Source organism: Echiichthys vipera (genome assembly GCF_963691815.1).
Source record: "Echiichthys vipera genome assembly, chromosome: 10".
Taxonomy (NCBI): Eukaryota; Metazoa; Chordata; class Actinopteri; order Perciformes; family Trachinidae; genus Echiichthys; species Echiichthys vipera.
The window spans coordinates 20806504-20823005 of record NC_139835.1 but is presented as its reverse complement, the minus strand read 5'-3'; the positions used below and the strand labels follow the sequence as shown (position 1 = coordinate 20823005).

At 38.8% G+C, this 16502-nt stretch overlaps 1 protein-coding gene across 1 annotated transcript; it reads left to right on the top strand.

The window, feature by feature from the left end:
* The first annotated feature begins 1732 nt into the window (after positions 1-1732).
* Positions 1733-16298, top strand: LOC310952517 (nectin 1a). The gene is made up of 7 exons (XM_083921135.1): positions 1733-1866; positions 3910-4251; positions 4336-4638; positions 7794-7887; positions 9643-9797; positions 12041-12128; positions 12253-16298. Exons 1-7 carry the CDS (start codon positions 1821-1823, stop codon positions 12347-12349), a joined length of 1125 nt encoding a protein of 374 aa, XP_083777261.1. The 5' UTR covers positions 1733-1820; the 3' UTR covers positions 12350-16298.
* Positions 16299-16502: the final 204 nt, after the last annotated feature.

Genomic DNA, 16502 nt, shown 5'->3' with positions numbered 1-16502 from the left:
TATTTGTGCATCTGTACCCTGTGTTAGAGACCTTGTGATGAGAGAGGTTCAGATTGTTTAGAATTGTAATGTCTAAGGCAGGTTTTTGTTTGGTCTAAAGACGTCACCCAACCAAGGCTATTCACGTCCTGTCCCTCTCCCTAAAAAGACTGTGCGAGATTTGACACGTCGTCATTTCCTACTAGACTTCTGTTTTGCTTTGTGGGGATGTAGGGATAAACGTATTTTTGTCTGCAGAGGAAAATGCTTTGGCAAAATAAACCACGGAGAAAAAGCTGATCCTGTTTGTTGATCTTTATTGAAGAATATATTTCCACAACACATTCATTCTGATTAGTTTTGTACTTGTACTTGTACCTTTGTACCTGTACTAACTTATTAAAACTAACTTCACAAAGTTAGTGTCCAGCCTGCCTAAAAAATTGACTTAATTAGAGAAGACAAGTAAATGCCATTCAAAAAATGTTACTTTTTTAGTTGACATAACAAAACATTATTGGTGTTCTCTTGTGATATGGGAAGCTTTTGCATTTTAAAGTGAATGTTTTTACAACCGCTACAAATTTGGATTTGTTTGTTGGCCCTTTTAATCACCATCAGGACATATTAGGTTAAATTATTGATGTGAATTAACGTCATTGTTTCAAGTTATATTAGAATTGTCTAAGATTTGTGTTTTTTTTTTTTTTAAACAACAGCTTTGTCTTTTGAATAAAACGCCCATCATGCTTTTTCCTCTGTTCATTGGCATGTGAGGTTTTTGTTCAGGCCTATATACTACTTTATATACATAATTAATTAATATTCTATTGTATTGCTTTCAATTGTAAAACCATGAATTGTTTATTCATTACCATTGTTGGTAATTGTTGTTACTATGTAACTCTAATGTGTTTCCTATGGTAACTCCAATATGTGAGTACTCAAACTGTTACTTTCTATGTTTAATATAGTGCACAACTTTGTATGAAATTAGTCCAAAGTTGTTGATAGCCCTGTGTCACAGTGAAGCGGATTTTTTGTTTGATATGTATTATGGGGGTAGGATTAAATAAGTTTTCTTCTTCCTACTCCCTTTCAGGCAACTATTTTGGTTTATTTTTATTTTGTTTTCCTCTTATGAATGTTAGCAATATTTTATTTATTTTTTGTTGGAAACTTTGATGGACAAGAGGTGACTTGTGCCCAATGTTTAATGTGTGCCTGAAATGAATAAATAAACAAACAAACAATTAGTCTCATTAATTACTGGGTCTGACTGGTTTATTTCTCAGGTCTTGTCTACACAATAACATTCTCTGTTGAAATGCCTGTTTTGTTTAACAGGATGAAATCACCTGCTAGCATAAGATGTTCAGTGTAAATTAAATGTAGGCTTTGTGTTGTGTTGTTGTTGTTGTTGTTGTTGTTCCTTCTTTTGCAAAACCAGCAGGATCCAGGAAGTCGTGCTTAATATTTGTCTAAATGTGGTCTTTATTGAACACAATGAGCACAATCTAATGCATATTTATCTAATGATATAAATCACATATTTTTGATGGATGTATCAGTCTGCACATGACAAATATCATCAGTGTAATCGTATAACAAAAAACAATGAACAAATGACAAATTCTTTTAGGTGGTACTGACATATCGAGTGGTACATTTTGGGGAGTGTAAATTCCCATTGCTCTCGAACACACCATGACGTGCTTCTCCTCTGTGTCGGTGGAAACATCCAGGACTTGGATGGAAGAAGGAGTATGGATGGATTCTTAGCTGTGCAACTTCAAAACTAAAGAAAACTATGATAATCTTGTTCCTCCAGGAGCACCACTATGCTTTTACTGCTGTCGACGTTGATTCTGAGCACAGTTACAGAAGGTACGTGGAAGAACGTTTGGCTAAATACTCTCTCTTTGTTTTAGCTATTGAATTTAGCCTAAAATAGCACGTTTTCCGTTTCCCTTGCCCTCCCTGTACACAGATTGAACACATGGACATTTAATACAATACAATACAAGAGAGACGTTTTCCTATAAATAAGATAAATGGCACGTTTTCTAGGCAGAGGAACCAAAAGATATGACCCTTTCCATATGTGGTATAGTAACATCTGTGTTTTGATAGAAACAACCGAGTCAAGATGTGGAAAGTAGCCTCATTTATTGATACAATGATATGGGGACCAGCCGTCCAGTTTTCAATGAGCTGTCCCTGGTTTTCACTGTGACTGAAAGATCCGTAAATGAAACATAGGAAAAAAAGGAAAAAGCGGAAATGTTGACCAAACCACACGTATAGTTGTGCAGCCTACTACTCACAGGCTGAAGCCAAAGTGGTTTGACATCTCCAGGTCAAAAGATGAGGAAGCATAATGGATTTTATTTTTTTTGCAAAAACTCAGAAAATACATTATTCAAAACCAAGCCTTGTGATACATGAGGAATATTATTCTTAATGTTACACAAGTGGTTTGACATAATTCAAGGAAATGGTTTAGATGCATAGTAGTTTTTTTATTCCTAATATATGAATGTTGAATATCAAACTGACTTAATACTGGTCATGTTTTGGAGGTTTTTACGCCTCTGAACCAAAAATGTCCCTGGATTTTGTCTCAGAAATCTGGCCACTTTATACAATGAACGAGCCAAACCATGATCATGAGATTTAAAGTGAAGGAACAAGGTTGTATTTATACCGTGTGGATGAGCTCTAGTGAGTGTTTAGTTTAGCAAACCTAAGTAATTAGTTGTTATTCAAAGACACGTGTTTCAACTTCTCTCACCCATTGTTTTTCTTGCCGAATCCATACCACAATACAGCCCTACGTTATTCCCCAAAATCCTGACTCTGCCTGTTGTCACCTCAAATGAAGAGTTTGAAAAGCATCTACACATACAAAACTCAGCTCTGCTACATTTAAAGGTTTATATGATGCTAAAACACCACACAGATGTTTTTAAAGGTCCCATATTGTGCACATTTTAAGGTTCATACTTGTGTTTTGGGTTTCTACTGGAGCATTATTACATGTTACAGTGTTCAGAAAACACATCCTTGTTTCTCTCATCACCATCTGTTCAGAAGCTAGAATAAGATAACTTTTCACCTTAAAATATGACTTAAACTGATTAATGAATTATCAGAATAGTTGGTGATTAATTTAATGTTTGACAACTTTTCGATTGTTCAGTCAATCTATCCGGCTCTAGTTACAACTCTGTAAGTTTATCTTATCCTTTGTTTCCACAAGCACAAGGTCAAGAGTGCAACTACACAACTCATTATTACAAATTATTATACTAATCTTTGCTTATGGTAATTGATTGGACAGCACATCAAAACGTGAAAAGTTGAGCCCAGGCACTTTACCAGTGAACATAACTTCCATTTAAGACGAATCAGGGAATCATTTCCTTGGTCTGACCATGATATTTTTTAGCATGCCTTGGTTTTCACACCATTATTTTGCAAAAGCCTCAGTTTTTCCCATCTACACAACACCAAGCTGTGACTGTCCTCAAAGCAATTTCAGTCAAAAACAACTGGACTGGTTGTTTGTCTAGGAAGATGTTTCACCTCTCATCCAACGACAGCAGGCGTGGGCATTTGGAGCACAAAGGGTTTCAGTGACATCATCGGCCTTGTGAGAGGTTAAATACCTGGATCTCCACACCAGCTAGTTGGACCAGTCCCAGCCTGGTCAGATGAACTGATGAACTCATGAACTGATGAAGCCTCTTGGATGAGAGGTGAAACGTCTTCCTAGACAATCAACCAGTCCAGTTGTTTTTGACTGAAATTGCTTTGAGGATAACGATGACCTGGACAAATGAGAACATTCACAGGCCAAGCTGTGACTGCTTATCCATGTGTGTTTTTCTTGTGTTTGTGCCTGATGAGATTTAATGCACCTTACAGCTCTCCGGGTAATTGGAGGAAACTTGACCGTTGTGCAAGGAGAGACCGCTATCTTACCCTGCAAACTCATCGACGCCACAGAGCCCCTCACCCAGATTTCATGGCAGAAGGTTACTAGAGGAAAACCTCAGAATGTTGACTTTTGCACAATCTTGGCCTCTGATGGACCACAGTTTCTCAACGGACAGGGTGATCGATTTGCCTTTGTGGGGAACTTTGATGACAGCAACGGAACGCTGCAGTTATCCAATGTCACGTTGATGGATGAAGGCATCTACACGTGCATCTTTACTTTGTTCCCCAGCGGAAACCACAAAACCCAAATCCCTCTAAACTTGCTTGGTATATTTTATTACATTTAAAATGAGTGTGTGAATCGTTTCTACCTTTGTGCTTGCATGTTGACGTGTTTATGTACTCTCCTAGTGCCTCCGCTCATAAGCTTGAAGGATAATCTTCCTACTTTGGGTAATGAAGAGGTTTCCCTCGTTACTTGCACGGCTGCTGGTTCCAAGCCTCCTGCAGAGGTGACGTGGCTCACTGGTACTCTGGCAGAAAGATTGCGTGTAACAACTGACTCCATCCAGCATGACAACGGTACAACTACCACAGTCAGCTCACTGTTTGGAGTACCTACGAGAGAAATCAGCCTTCATTTGGTCAAGTGTGTTATCAGCGTTGCGGCCATGTCCAAAGAAGAAATCCACCCTTTTACCATACAGGTCTACTGTGAGTATACAAATACTTCCCTACATCAGTCATGTAGTGAATCATTCTTCTTCATTTAATTGTTTATATTCATTATTTGAAAATAATGGTTTTGATAGAGTGTGGTTGCAAATTCACTCCCGCAGACGTTCTCCGTTGTTCTGGTTGAAGGTGCTCCAAGCGATGCTGCAGATTACTCTTAACAGGATTCATCGCACAACGGCTACATCCACAATAATATGTTTTAAAATGTGTAACATTTGCTACATTTAGGCTGAGCATCCACACTACTCTGGCGTTTCCAAGTCAGTAAAACCGATTTTGTGTTTTATACTGACAGAAGAAGAGACGTTTGGAAACCATGACACCCATGTTTGCTCCCTGATAGGGACTTCTTATCACTCAGTCGTACCAGTATGGGTGCTCCTCTCTGATTGCTATGGTTTCCTCAAGCCACATGTGCTTTGCAATGACTACAAGTCTACCTTTTCCTCCACCTTCTCCACCTTTACATTCAGCTTCAGTGTCTATTTCGAACCACTTAGCAACGTTAGACAATCTGCTTCTTTTTCACACCATCTCCAGTGTACATGAATGTTCATGTAATATGCGCTTTCAGATTTGTTAATATAGACAGAGATTATTTCTGATATGGTATTGCGGTGTGTGAACGGAGATCATTTTCTTTTTAAAACACTGTTTAAAATCAAAACCTAGCCTTATGAGAATCAAAGTGTATAAAAGTGTTTGTGCTGCCCAATCAGGTGCAACAAGCTGACAGGAGAATGCTTCTATAATTAGCCTTTTTTTTAGACGCTGCTGGCTTTGTCGGTCGGTTTAAAATACTTTTTGCCATTCAGGTGTGTTCTATTAGTGTTCCCTCTTGTTTCATTCAGTCATGCCAGGACAAGCCACAAAGCTCATGCAATGCTTGGCACCTGGGGTGTGAGAGGAAGTAGAGGAAGGGACCAGCAGTGAGTTAGAAACTTTACAATAAGGAGGATGCAGATCTATTCTTCCATAGGCTGCATCACTGATGGATTTATTTTGCAGGTGAGCCCATCACCCATTTCTCACAATGATCATTTTTATAGACTGGTATGATCTCCTCAACAACTTGGAATTGCCTCTTTCCCCATGTTTCCTAGTTATTTAAACCGATTTTGTGCAGAAGCGATGATTACTTATTGCAGTGATCTTAGAAGAAGGAACAAGTGTAGCTTTTATATTGCAAAAAAAAACACACCAAGGGCTACTTCTGCTGTTGTGGGTTTTGTTGTGGCCTTGACGCTGTTATAACCTCTCCCCTTGTCTCAATGTTATTCTTAAGTGCTGTTGCTTCATGTTAGCACAAACAGGCTGTGAAAGGCACTCTAGAAGACAAGAATAAAGACAAAGAGCATTGTCAGGCCAGGAAGTGACAGAGCAAAGGGGTTTTTCAGACCATTACCAGGCAGCACTAGCTTATTCTCTTGTAACCTTTTGAGAAGACATCACACAGAAACGCAGTAGCAGACATTTCCGCGGGGCTTGAATGTTTAGATTTAGTTTTTTTGAGTCTGAGAGCCAAGTTTTCCCTTGACTTCAGACCAGTAATGTTTCATCAGTCACTGGATAAAAGTTCATTCCTCCTGCATCTGTTTCATAACATGCATTCATGCTTGTGCAGCTGCTCTGTCGTCTCCAGCAAATCTGTGAAATGTGCAAGAAAAGTGTGCCATGCCACCCACACTTGAAATGGTCACCATCAGGCATTGTAGTTATCCGTTCTGCTGAAGTGTTTTTTTGTAATCGAAGGCGTGCTTACTGAACTGAAATATCTGGTAGTAAGTAAAAGCCTTCAAGTGACAGGTGTGTGCCGTCACAGGTGTCTAGTGTAGACTGTAGGCTTCATTCATTTGCCCGTTTTTGAATTATCTGCGAGCAGAGTCAAGCATTTCATTTTCATTTTGGCTCTCCAGATATCTTTTGAGTGACATCACAGGAGACTTGGTTCATATTTTATAACATGTCTGTTGTCGAGGCCCAAGAAGGCACGGTGTTGATTGTGAAGTTGATTAGCTGTTCTATAGAAACCTGCAAGCGTCAATACCAGAAGCCAAGCAATCAGACTGCACTCCTACTTCCGATGGTTGATAATGTGTTTACTAATCACATTAGTCAGCTCAGGGTGCTTTCCAATGCATGTGAAAACACAAGACAACAGCAATAATTGGAGAATGGAAGTTTTTTTTGTTAATCTGTGGAAAACATCACTAGCACTAGCTCATGCATCACATGAGCTTCATTCAGCTGACCTGGGTCTTTACACAAGCGAAGTGCTGAACTTGAGTAACTTGATAACAAGTGACAGACTGGTCACTTGTTCAACTAGGAAGTCATCAACCAGGTCTCAGTGGATGACCGGAGTAAGATCAACAGGCCTAGTGCTGGTTCTGGATATTTTGGTGCCATCCATTAGCATCACATTTAGCTCTGAAAGTTTAAGTTAATCCTTTGAGTGCCCTTTATTTATTTTCTTTTACATAAGAGCAAGAATAGTGATACAGACAAGTAAGAAGAACAATGACAGGCAAGGAATAAGACAGTGATAAAGAATGAGAGAATAGTAATACATGAAAACAGTTTGTGGCCAAAGCAAATGTGCACCAGCTGTCTATCTTATTAGGCACAACCGTTGCTGGTTCCACCCTCTATCATGGAGCTATTCCAATGTCAACAATGTCTGCAGCCCCCGCCATAAAAGAACCACCTGTCTACAGTTTCACCTGTCTATTGTCAGTCATCGGCGCATTGTTGTATGATGCATCACATTGACCCCGATTTACCGTGCTGAGAAACAACAGCCTCTGTAAAGTCAGACAATAGCAATATTTCAAATGCAGCTAGTTCAGTATCAACATAAGGACTCCAGCTATTCCAACCTGTAATGTTTAAGCAGGGACGGCCCCAGGTGCCGGAGGTTGGAGCTTAGGCTTAATTGTTTTACTTTTGTTGCTTTTTTATTCTGTGACTACATTTCTATGGCAACGCTCTGTTGAGATTTATAGGTCTATTTAACTTTAAATTGAAAATATTTAAATACTGTTAGTATTTAAATGATAGGAGATCCAAAAGTGTGTTAAATATGATTGTGATTTTCTGTTACTAGCTCATTCTCTCCTTGTTTCTTGTAGTCTCCCCAATGGAAGTTCTCATCATTGAAAGATCTGGGGATGTATTTGAATGTGTGACTGAAGCCAATCCAAAAGCAGACTTTACCTGGAAAAGGTAGTTTGTGTTTGTTTGTTTGTTTGTTTGTTTGTGTGTGTGTGTGTGTGTGTGTGTGTGTGTGTGTGTGTGTGTGTGTGTGTGTGTGTGTGTGTGTGTGTGTGTGTGTGTGTGTGTGTGTGTGTGTGTGTGTGTGTGTGTGTGTGTGTGTGTGTGTGTGTGTGTGTGTGTGTGTGTGTGTGTGTGTGTGTGTGTGTGTGTGTGTGTGTGTGTGTGTGTGTGTGTGTGTGTGTGTGTGTGTGTGTGTGTGTGTGTGTGTGTGTGTGTGTGTGTGTGTGTGTGTGTGTGTGTGTGTGCGTGCGTGCGTGCGTGCGTGCGTGCGTGCGTGCGTGCGTGCGTGCGTGCGTGCGTGCGTGCGTGCGTGCGTGCGTGCGTGCGTGCGTGCGTGCGTGCGTGCGTGCGTGCGTGCGTGCGTGCGTGCGTTGCTCCGTGAAAAACAATGGCAGCCTGGTCACAAACGTTCTCAAATTACAGGTAAACGGTACACTGAAATGCATTTCTGCAAAATGCTAATTGTTAAAATGCAGAAATAATAGAGTAAGATAATGTTGAGTTATATTTGACAGAATGGTGACTCTGTCTTCGTCATAAACCCAGCCCACGTTAGACAAACCGTCAACCGTCATGATCCGCCCATGCCTAGGTCGACTGGAAATCTGTATGGGAGAGTTGCTAGACCTATCTGACCATCTTGCTTACATAAAGGTGGGGTAATGAGCTGTTTGCACTGTCTACTCTAGAGCCATAAACCTTCACCTGTGCAGACTCAGAGTCTCCAGTGGAGCTGAACATTATAATCCTGGTAAAAACAGCTCTGGTGCAGGGGCAGGTTGATGAGTTGTTGTGGCATTCTTGTGTCAGCAAGGAAGAGTAGATTTATTCTCCTCCACCAATCCAGCAAACTCCATCTGCTGATTACTATCATGTAATATCTTGATCATCAGCTTTGGTGGTGGGGTCATTGCTTACAGTAGCTACTGTTTCCAAAGTCAGGACCATAGAATGTATAAAAGAAGTGGGCGTAGCCACTGTAAAGTCACCCTTTAGTTTGTAGATTACTGTTTTCTTAATGGAAGGCATTTTCGTCGCTGCCTTCTTGTTTGTTTTTTTGGAGCCAGTAGAGACCATAATTGAGTTTTAAGACTTAAAACTAGTGATCAACCGCATAAACATGAAGGCCTTCTCTTCAACCAGTGGCTTGGAACTTCAGCTTTTAACCAACATGACCAAGAGGTTCTTAAAGTGCTCAAAAAATAAACAGGGCAAACTCGTTGCCAATGAAGCTCATGGGATAATATTGAAAGAACAGAAAAGCTACTAAATGGACCATGTGGTAAGATAACATATTTAGCTGCTGTTTGTTGTTTATTATTAGTCCGCTCGTCACACTGAGAGCTTTTCCTACTAAGGCTCACCTGTGAGGTAGGAAAACACAAGAATGTAAATCTGATAATGTCTGCTTAGAAAACAAATCATTTCAATAGTAAATATGAAGCAACAGGTAGCAGCGGGTTAGCTTTGTCTAAAAACAGGAAACAGGTGAAAGCCATTACCTTGGCTCTGTTCCCAGCAAAGAAATCCCCCAGTAAGGAAACAACAGAAAAGTCAGAAAACCAGCAACTCATCCTTCAAAAATTGAGAACTAATAAATTCATTTAACTTAACACAACATGTTTTTGACCTGTGATTGTACATCTTTATTTAGTTGTCTTGTTTAGCATGTTTTTCATGCAGAGCCTTGTTCGTCTGTTTCAGAATCAACCAGTCGTGGCCTCAGTCTGCTGTGAGAGTAGATGGTGCAAAGCTACATTTGCTGAGCATGACCTCTGACCTGAATGGTCTCTTCCAGTGTGAAGCATCTAACCCTTATGGGAAAACATTCAGTCACCTTTCTGTGCATGTGACTTCAGGTGAGGTCTGGCTTGCTTTCGCTGTCAGGTTTTGTAAAATGTGCATTTGTTCTCACTATGTTTTTTTGTATTTGAGTCTGTTGTGGACGTTGTTTGACTCTGTTGTCATTTTTTGTGTTCGTTTGTTTTTTTTAAAAATGAAAGATTGCAGCCAAATGATTTTTGTACCAAGTTAAAGTAATGGACTCCTATGAAGAAGCTCAGACATCCTGTCCTGGAATTGAATTGCAATTTGGAGCTGCAATTTTCAACTGTAAGGACAATGGTCGCCTGGAGTATTAATTAATGTATGCCATTTTGCTGGGGGGGGGGGGGGGGGGGGGTGGATAACCTATTGCCCACGCTCCAGCAAGTACAAAATAGGGAATTCAGTTCACTGTAAAACCTGTCCTATCTTGGTCATTCCATGGGTCATTGCTTCTGTGACCTGCCAGGACAAGAAAGCTTGTCTAAACACATTCAGCAGGAGCTTAGTTACGTTGTGTTTGAATACAGTATTAGTCAACTAAATGCAATGTATCATATAAAACTTAATGCCATGACACAGAGAAAAAATACACACCTGTACATGTTACCACAGCATTTTGCCGCAAATATTTAAGAAGGAAAACAAACACTGAGAACCTGCTTTCATTAGTTAATGATGTTTGGAGATCCTTTTCGCAGCAAACATTATGGTTTCTTGTAGTAGAAAAAGCTCAGCTGCACAGGTGTTATTTTTAGTTTTATCTCCATTCCATTTAGGTGAGCTACTCCCACGGCACGGTTTTCTGTGCATGCTGGCTGACCTCTCTTTCTGGGAACTAAGTCAAATTCACTAACATTGAGAGCAACCTCAGTGAACCTTTTGAGTTTCAATAAATCTTTCAATTAAACATATTTAAAGGTTGAATATGGAGAATAAGCAGAACACCGCCATTTAGTGTCTCAAGATTGTAGTTGCAACAACAAAAAATAATTTCATCATTCAGGTTGCCAGGTTTGTCAGACCTGGCCCAGTAGCCTACAGGAGACCAGATTCTGTTTGAGCCTGTTTGAACCCATCCTCTCCGACACGTTTTTATTTTCATTACTGATTAATTTGCATATTAATATCCATAATATGTGTGAAAAAAAAAAATAGTAAAAAATGTCCACCATTGTTTTTCAATGTCCAGCGTTCTGTCTTTAAATGTCTTGTTTCTGTCAGTCCTTAAAGCTGATGTTGTTTTGTCATATTTGCTGAAACTGTCAATATATCCTGACAGCACAATGAGACAGCCGATCTGTGAAAAAGTAATGTATCTCTCCCTCCACCTTCTGCTCCTGTCTGCTCCCGGAGCCCTCTCTCCATCGCACCAGACCTACAACAACCAATCAGAGATGAGGTGTCTTACGCAGAGTCAGTGACTGCTTATAAACTCAGAGCAAATTGTGAAATTAGACAGTCCTGATCAAATGTGAATCAATATTCTGTTACTGGTTTGCCTATTTCTCAACAAAAGTATTTTCAGAAGTGTACCGCAAAGTGAGACGGTAACTGTACGAATATTAATTCATACTTGTTTCACAGTTTGATCAGAGTTTATAAAGCAGTCATTGACGCTGCGTCAGAGACACCTCTGCCCTTAATTTTATAGAACGTCTATCGCAATTTACTGTCGGGATAAAGAGACAGTTTCAGTAAATATAAAAAACATTTTTTACAGAAAGTTACTAACTTCAGCCTAAAGAAGCAGGAAATACTGAAAAATAATATGATTAATTGATTTCCAAAATAGTTGGTTTATTTTTCTGTCAATCTATTGATCGATTAGTCAATTTATGAGCATTTAGAAACAACTTAGATGATAAAAGAAGTTATTTAGTGAATGAAACATAACAAATACATATGAAAATGCATAGTTTGATAATCATACTCTTCATTAGAATGGGCACCCAGCACACCAGGAGTCCGATTTCAAAAACTGGATTATGAAGGAGCGGCATACCGAAACTCAAGGTTGGACATGCCATCAATCATGGATTAATAAATCCTGAATCCAACAACTGAGTTGGTGTATCATGTTCCAGGTACTTCTTCCTCCAGTTTCCACAGAAACTCAGAGCTCCTAGTCAGATTTAACTTCCAAAGACACACCTCAGGCAAAAACTGAATGGGATATGGGTGGAATCCATTGCAGGGCTTTCCCTAATGAACTGGCACTGTATATGACGGTGTCTTGTGTCAGTATTCTTCATTCTTCCTTCCTTTCTCCCTACAGGAGCCTGGAAAACTGGTTGGATCTTATTTGGTCTTTTACTTTTCCTGAATGTTGTTGCTGTACTGTGGTACTCTCGGAAATGTCTAAGGTACAGAAGACAGTGATACTGCATGCATACACTTAAGTGTAATATACAGTAGCACTGCAGAGTATATATTCGTATAACATATGTAAATCTTTTGTTGTATGTTAATTGGTGATTCATTTTCCAGGACAGGAGGTGAAAGACTTTGTGAGTGGAAGACGATCCGAAAAACTTCCAGCACACCTGAAGAGTCTCACAAAGTAGAAGAAGAAGAAGCACTCTAAAAAGAGGGGCAGGAATTATGTATAATATTTGATTCTTGCAGCACATTCAGCTCTTTTATTTCCCTCTAAGTTAAATCAGTGTGCCTCAAAAATACTTTATTGTTTATTATTGGGTTGTTTTTTTTTTTTTTGCTTCAGTGTTGCAGTATTGCGGCTGGGTTTTTTGTCTTCAGTTTAGTGCCTTTTTTTTTTTTTAATGTTCTTTCAGCAGGTACCTTGAAACTATTTGCAGACTCATTTGAATCCCTTAGATTTGAATTCATTAGAAGTCCTTCATTTTAATTTTGTTTTTAATTGTCCGCCTTCGGGATCTCTTTGACATGTGTGAAAACAACAGGATGGAAGACAGTTGGACTGCAGCAAGTTTAAAGGCCCCACCTCCGCCGCCAACGTGTCATTTCTGACTCAGCTGGTTCGTACAGATGAAGCCGTATACGGTAATGTCTACTGCTAATAAGCAATAATTGCATTAACATTAAAAATGCTTTGCAACAAATGTTACAAAAGGAGAATGAAGATTGCAAACCATAAGAGTTTTCAAGCAACATTGAACCATAAATGAATGTGCACTGAAAGGAGAAGTTTCATTGTCAACAGTGTTATCTATGTGGAATGTGGCTTTAACTGCCAGTGGCTGCTTTGTCATTACCAGCCCTAACTGTGCTACAGTTATCTTACTGTTTTCCCACCAACAGCCTTCACTGTAGGTAATGTCAGAGGATTGTGAAGCATGTTTGCATGCACAGAATAAACTAGGTTACTGTCCAAGAAATTATTAATGAGGAATTTATGTTTACAAAGTGTTGAAGATGTTATCTTAAGAATTAGGGCTGCAGCCAACGATTATTTATTTATTATCGGTTTATCTGATAATTATTTTCTTGATTAACCATTTGGTCTATAAATGGTCTATAAATTTCCAAATTCCAAAGATATTTAGTTTAATTTGATATAAACAAAAGCGCAGGAGAGCATAAAATCTCTACATTTTAGAGGCTGAAAAGGCATTTTCTGTCATTTTTGCAATGGATTTATTTTCTGACAGATGTATGTTACTTTGCCAAAGCCCCAACTGATTTTATTTATACCTGCGCTTAACTTAAGCATCTTCAATTATCAAGTCCAATATGCAGAATGCTCTGAAGACACAGCAGTAGTTTCTGTGCCTAACCCCTTATGTGATCATTTACTTTAGTTATTGTATGTAATAACAATGCCAGCTAAGAAGGCTTTTATCTCTCATCTTTTCTCTCATCAGCATTACTCATCTTGCGCAGTTATGGGTAAACACACCGACAGACTAAACTCAAAGTCAGCAAAAACAGCAATTGTAGAAAAATGCCTGCTCAAGTGTCCCCTGTGAACCAAAACACATGTTAAAGTGCCCTTTTCGGATCCACAATGTGTGCTAAAGTGCCTTCTTCAGTGACGAGGATGCGCAATATGTGCCCTTTTTTTTCCTTTCGGCCCTGTCCTTTTCAAAAGTCTGTGCATGCCACTGCTGACAGATCTGAGAAAGAAACAGTCATCCAGGTCCACTGTAAGCTGAGCATGTTGACCTTGGATTATAGCTCAGTACAGCAACACCTGTGTGTGTTAGAGCGAAGTAATTTAGCAAAGAGTTTACAGCCATGCTAGCACCTCTGTAGCATCACGCCTCACAATCACCATGTTAATATGCTGTTGTTTAGCCCGTAATGTATAGCATGTTTGCCGTACTACTATATCTGATAAGCATGCTAATATTTAAACATTACCAGTGTAAACAAACTGTGTTTCTGGGTTACATGGCTATTCCCAAAGATCTGGAGCTAAAATTGCTAAAATTTAGAGGATACTTAGGGTGAACAAGTTATATTAAGTTCGCAGTCAATCTAGTTATTATCAAGTCCATTCTCTGTGAACCAAAATAAACTTGCTAAAAGCACTAGAGGAAACGTTACGGGATCACTAAAATTAGTAGGATACATCGTTTGAATGTCTACACCAAACATTGTATTGATCCATGCAGCAGATGTAGCAATATTTCACTGCATGTTTGAAACTTGTTATAATGATTCATTCTCTGGGACTCTTGGATGTCTGAAATATTATTGCAGTCCATCCAATATAGGGCTGGGTGATAATTCGATGAGCGTTTATTGTCTTTCAGTTGAATCGTATCATGATGAAGTCATTTTTTGAAATATCATGATCCACAATTCCGTCATTAACTCATTATTACCAAGCACAAACTAACTCAAATATAACATAAACTGAAATAATAGTTTATAATTTGCACTAAAAACTAAGAGATTTTTCATTTGTTACGTATTTAATTTACTCAGGATAGACCATTTTATATGCTAGACTTTGCCTATATTTTCCAGCCCTAATCCAATAGAAGTAGAGAAATTTCAAAAATGCCAATCTACTTGGGCACTTGGGACATCAGAGGTTCTCCTGAGGCATAGGCTCTACCCTCTGGGGATCTTGAATGTGTGTAAAAAAAAAAAAAAAAGAAAATTCATAGCATGCCAACCACCAAGTGGTGGACCGACCACCTATACTTTTAGATTTAAGCTTAGTCCTAAGATTTAAAGTTTGAGTTTTAATCATATTTAGTCCAATCTTTCCTTTTTAGCTTTAGCTACAATTGCATAAAGGTGTGTAATTTTTTATTTTAGACCTGAAATGTTCACGTTTAGTGTTCACCTTCCCATTCTGAGTTATGGTAGATTAGTGATTATCCTGGAATAATTCTCTTGAACTCGTTAATCAATGACAACATGATAAGACAGTAAACCCGAGTCTCAAACCAACAAACTAACCTTACTCTCTCAGGCGTCACACCTCTGAGTCATCTGTTTCCCTTGTTACTGTTAAACTCTCATCTGTGTAAATATAGCAGTTACTATAATATCCTTTTCCAAATTCCCCTAATAAAACTCATGAAACTGTTGCATTAAAAAAAATAAGATACAGCGAAAGATCAAGATGGGAAAGTTTTGCAGGGGCAGAACAGTCAATCAAATGTGCCTGCCCACTATATTGTATAACTATATTGTATTATTACAATGTTTATTTAGTTTGACTGAGAGTGTTATTGTGTGCTGTAGGTCAACAGCTGGCTTCTTTTCACCTACTGTACACAAAACATGGCTAGCTTTTTTGTAAAACATGGTTCATAACTAAAAGCAACTCAATATGCTTAATGAAGTACAAAAATATGTAAGAAGTACTTAAGACATTTCAAAGGCCTTTTAAAGGGGAACAGGCGAAGTCAGTTTACAGGTGTTAGGTTCATTGTGTCAAGTCATTTCATTTGAGTCAGCGTCAGTTGGCTTTAAAGGGTAAAAGTCCTCGTATCTGCTTCAGGGTCGCGGCTCGAGACTATAGTAGACGCTACAAGCAAAACATACCCAAATCCCCAACTGAGCTGCTGCATTGTGGGTAACGTAGGTTTTGAAGAAGAAGAAGAAGAAGAATTTATGGAATAAAAGATCTTTCAGATTTTTCTGATACTTCATTGTGAGTAAGGCAATGTTAAGAGCGCAATGCTAAGTCGGTAGAGCACTCTTTTAGTCTCACATAAAATAGGCAGTAGTCATTATGAAGTTGTATATTGTAACATTATAGAAAGGCAGCTTTTTTGTTCCCTAGTCTTAAAACTTTAAAACGCTCATTAATTGAGTGTGTGTGTGTGTGTGTGTGTGTTTTAGCGTGCACTATTAGGTTTTGGGAACATTTTTTTCTTCATCTGTTACGTTTCTTTCTTTAATATTTGTTTTTAATATTTACTTTATCATGCTGTAATGTTCGGTATTTTGTTGTTTTGTTTTTCATTGAAGGTTGTAGTAGTTAGAAGAGATAGCTCTCACACCGATGTCGCCTTTGTGCAAAGTTTTTCATTGTTTTCCAGTGAGTTCTCTTGTTTGTAGACTTAGTATTGTGCTTGTCATTTACATCTTCAACTTTGCATTGTAATTGAAAATAAACATCACTTATGCCCCAAGTAATTCTACTGTCTATTCACAGTGTGTACACATACCCACTGTGTGGTTGGTTTGAACAGTGCTAGAATAGAGCACACAGTATGATCGACCGAACAAATACAGGCTTAGACAAACTAGCAGAACAGCTTCATGACTCAATTATGACCATGAGGACGGAA